The sequence below is a fragment of the Arachis ipaensis genome, chromosome B3, assembly GCF_059453495.1.
Source record: "Arachis ipaensis isolate K30076 ecotype BB chromosome B3, ASM5945349v1, whole genome shotgun sequence".
NCBI lineage: Eukaryota > Viridiplantae > Streptophyta > Magnoliopsida > Fabales > Fabaceae > Arachis > Arachis ipaensis.
The window spans coordinates 128,821,534-128,825,772 of NC_142438.1; the positions used below are offsets into that span (position 1 = coordinate 128,821,534).

The window sequence follows — 4,239 nt, forward strand, 5'->3', positions numbered from 1 at the left end:
AGACCCAAATCCAAAAAAAAAATGGCTTGGGCCAGAAATTTCTACACATATAGAAATTTAATCAACTTTACATCATTAAATATTTTAATTTATCTAATACAATGGGATCCACACTCTGCATCAAAATCAATTTTTGTCTTCCACTATAGCTTTAATTATATTCTCTTTCTAGACACTTGTCCTACTAGAAGAAGAACAACAAATTTCTACACATATAGAAAGAATCTTTCTTCTACATGATAGAATTCACCTATAATTATTTATAAATTATTAATAATTTAATCTTATCCGTCAATGCTAATGTTTGATAGACGAATTAGATTTAAAAATATCGTCACATAAAATTGGTCCAATATAAAATTGGTCCAATCTTAAAGTCGAACAGTATCATAACCAAAACTCATTATGACAACTAATTCAGATATAAAAATCACAACTTTTAAGATCCTAATTAATAGTTCCACTTAAATTAAGTTTATACGCAAGAGTAAAATTGGTTGAATACTTGAACATTCCTGAAATATTTTGCCTAACAAAAATAACCGTGTTCTTCATTTGTCTACCAGAAAGAAAATTATAGCAGCACAACTATTAGTTCAAAAATTCAATAAAAAACAGAATATGATAAAAACAAGTGTAAAACCCTTTTAAAAAACTAGCTCATGAGGCTTCATGCCTTGCTTGAGGGAAAACCTAGCACCAATATATGCCTTCAAATCTAGAACGCTTTCAATGGATTTTAACAAAGCAGAGTCCACCGTTTTCTGATCATCTTTCTTCTCCTGGGGCAGCACTTTCTTCTCCTGAATCACCAAAAAGAATAGCAGAATCAGCGCATACAATCAATTGAGAAATGAGAATAACATGTGAAAAGTCAGCAAGCAATCCAACCTCTTTCTCTGATTCAAAGAACTCTCCCTCTTCCTTTTTCTTCTTCTTCTCAGCTTCCTTTGCAAAATATTTGTCATCAAATTTATCCACATTAACACCAGAGACATCTACTTTGGTTGATGTACCAATGACGTAGGATTGGTTCACACGTCTCAAAGGCACTCCATTGATTTTGAAAGGGCCTGAAGGGACAAGCAGAAAAACATAAGATAGTGAACTACAACCTAGAACCTAATCAGTACACCCATGTGCCCTTCAATTTTGACATCAGTAGGCATCAAAAGCCTGAAGCCAAAGCACACACTATATAACAAACAGCATTTGCACCAACATACAAGTCCAAATGCAGGGATTTAAAAAATAAAAAGAAAAGCGAAAATGATAAATGACAACAGTTAGACCAATTTTTAAACTGAAGCATGTAAATGTCGGAAAACAAAGAAGCCCTCATAAACCAATTATTTATCACTCAGTAAAATCCCAATAAATAACAGAGAAATAAAACGGAATATAGTACCAACTAATGACCACAAGATATGAAGCATTGCAATTAACAAAAGCATATCATGCAAAGAGAAAATAAAAAAAGATTAATACATAACTAACCAGTAACAAGAAGCAAGCCCGAAGGAAGCTGCTTCAGGAACACTACTCTCTTTCCCTTAAATCTGCCAGCTAGAAGAATCAGCACTGTTCCAGGAGTAATGCTAGCCCTGACACACAAAAACAATACCCAAAAAAAAAAAAATTTGTATTGTCACAAGCTCCAAAATAGTTTTATATATAAAAAAAAGCTAATAATAAATTAGAACATGTAATATAAGAGTGCATTGTACACGAGCAATCTAAATTGTACACTACTCATGAAAATAAAATGGCTAAAGCTTAATCCAGATCCTAATTAATTAATAAACAAAACCCGAAAATGAACGAAACAAAGAAAAGTAAACGAAATCATATCCAAACGAAATTGATAGCGGAAAAGGTACCTGAGCTTGGTAGGTTTGGGCTTGTGCTTGTTGACAAGGGGTTTCTTGACGTCATCAGCAGGATAAAATTTGGGAGGCTTCTGAGAAGGTGCTTGAGGCTTAGGTTTGGGATCGTGGCGAGGCAAAACGCCGCCGTTTTTGGCCTTGATGGCCCAGAGTCCCCTCTTGTGGTACATCTTGGACCTCGAGTACTTTCCGATTCCCCTAATCAGTTCGGGGTTCCGGCTCACCTTCCTCGCTGTTCTCTGCTTCGGCGCCATTGCTGCTCCACTCCCACTCGGGCTTGCTGCAACAAATCCTAGTTTTAGTTTTTTTGCAGCGCAGACGCAAATGAAACTCTACTTACCGTCTTCTGTGTACTAATAAAACGCATCTCTCTCTAATGGGCCTTAACCCGAAACTCAAAGGGTCTAGTACCTCCAGCCCATGGCCTGTTTTCATTTATCTATGTAATATTTAGAGAAAATTATTATAAAGAACAGTTAGGAAGATTTAATTATTAAAAAAAAATTTTAATATTAAAATTATTAAGAAGGATTAAATTTTTTTATAATATTAAAGAAGAACAACCAAATCTTTCTATAAAAAGATAAATATATCTTTAATTATTTTTTATTTATTTTTATAATTTTTATATTAATAATTTTTTTCTAAAAATTTAGTAATTTTTATTATTTATTTATTAATTTTTTTACTTTTCTGATCTTTTAGCTTTATTTTTTTCGTTGGGTAAAGATCACAAAAATAACAAAAATAAATAAAAATAATTAATAAAAATTACTAAAATTTAAGAAAAAAAATTGTTAATATAAAAATTATAAAAAAAAATAAAAAATAATTAAAGATATATTTATTTCTTTATAGAAAAATTTGATTCTTATCTTTGGTAAAAAAAAAAAAAACATTCATGTTAATTTAGCCATTGAATTATAATAATAAAACATTATATAAATTCAAAGGTAATTTACGTTAATAAATAGAGATTAAAATTATAGAAATATTCTACATAAAATTGTTTGATTACACATCTGTTTTAAATATATCTATATAAATTAAATTAGATCAATTTAATTTATTAATAAGATAAAATATATAAATAAATTGAATTAGGCCATTTCAATTTATTAAAACAAGTGAAAAATTATATCTGCACTAAATTCTTTAATAAATCTAATCAATCCAATTCAATTTATTATTATAAAAAATACATGATAAATTGAATCAGTTCATAAACTCAATTTACTATAATACATAACACAAAATAAGTATTATTGTATAAGTATTTGAAGAATAATTATTAATTTAAAATTTTAGATGACCAATTTTAAAAAATAATATTTAGTAAAATTGTTATTAAAATTTTATTTTTTATTATTATTTTAGTAATTTTTATTATTTAAGGAAAAATTATAAAAAATAAAAAAAATAATTAAAGATATATTTGTCTCTTTATAAAAAGATTTGGTTCTTCTTCTTAAATATTATAAAAAGATTTTATCCTTCTTAATAATTTTAATATTAAAGGTCCTTTTTAATAATTAAATCTTTCTAATGGTCCTTTACAATAATTTTTCCTAATATTTAAGACAAATCTTCTGACCAAAAACTTACTAAGTAAATGAATCCACACACAAGACCCAAAAAAATTCGCACACCCTGAATTTTTTGGTGTCTAAACAACAAAGAAAAACAACGTAAAACACACATATCCTAAATCAGGCATAATGATTTATTGGAGAGCTTCACAAAGTTCAGACTAAATAACATGATTGGAATTACTTTTAATTTTATTTCTAATCATTCAATTCGCATTTTATTTATTTCCTTACATATCCAATCAAATTGCATGTATCAGGGTCTTAAACACAGCTCTTGAATCTTGTCAACTAAATCAATAACTTTAGATTTACACCTATCAGAAGAGTCATACAAAAGATAAAGAATGTCTAGACAATTCGTTTCACTCACTATGTCTCTCAATCTGCAATTGCAAGCTAAAACAAGACTCTTCTAAATTACAAAAAACCCACATCGGATGATAAATCAGGGAGAAGAGCTACCAGAATAACCTGCAATCCAATCCCATTAGAATTTTTAATAAGACAACCAAATCCAGTCAAGTTCAAATCAGTAAACAAATTAGCATCACAATTAACTTTAAATTATTACCTACAGGAAGTTTTCAGGACAAACGATCTTGAAGGTACTAAAAAAAGTACACATATTCATATATAACCTTAGATCCATGACCGTACTTTTGATGAGAATAACCACCTTGTGATTTGTCTAATAATTTTTAGCATTAAAAATGTCAGATCTATGCCTCTACAACCACCACACTCTGGCCCTAATGCACACA

At 29.1% G+C, this 4,239-nt stretch overlaps 1 protein-coding gene across 1 annotated transcript; it reads right to left on the reverse strand.

The window, feature by feature from the left end:
• Positions 1-493: 493 nt before the first annotated feature.
• LOC148572428 (large ribosomal subunit protein eL6z-like) lies at positions 494-2,224 on the reverse strand. Its single transcript, XM_088509782.1, has 4 exons — positions 1,881-2,224; positions 1,498-1,604; positions 892-1,073; positions 494-803 (listed from the first exon to the last, which is right to left on the reverse strand). The coding sequence occupies exons 1-4, from the start codon at positions 2,138-2,140 to the stop codon at positions 648-650; spliced, it is 705 nt and encodes a 234-aa protein (XP_088365908.1). The 5' UTR covers positions 2,141-2,224; the 3' UTR covers positions 494-647.
• Positions 2,225-4,239: the final 2,015 nt, after the last annotated feature.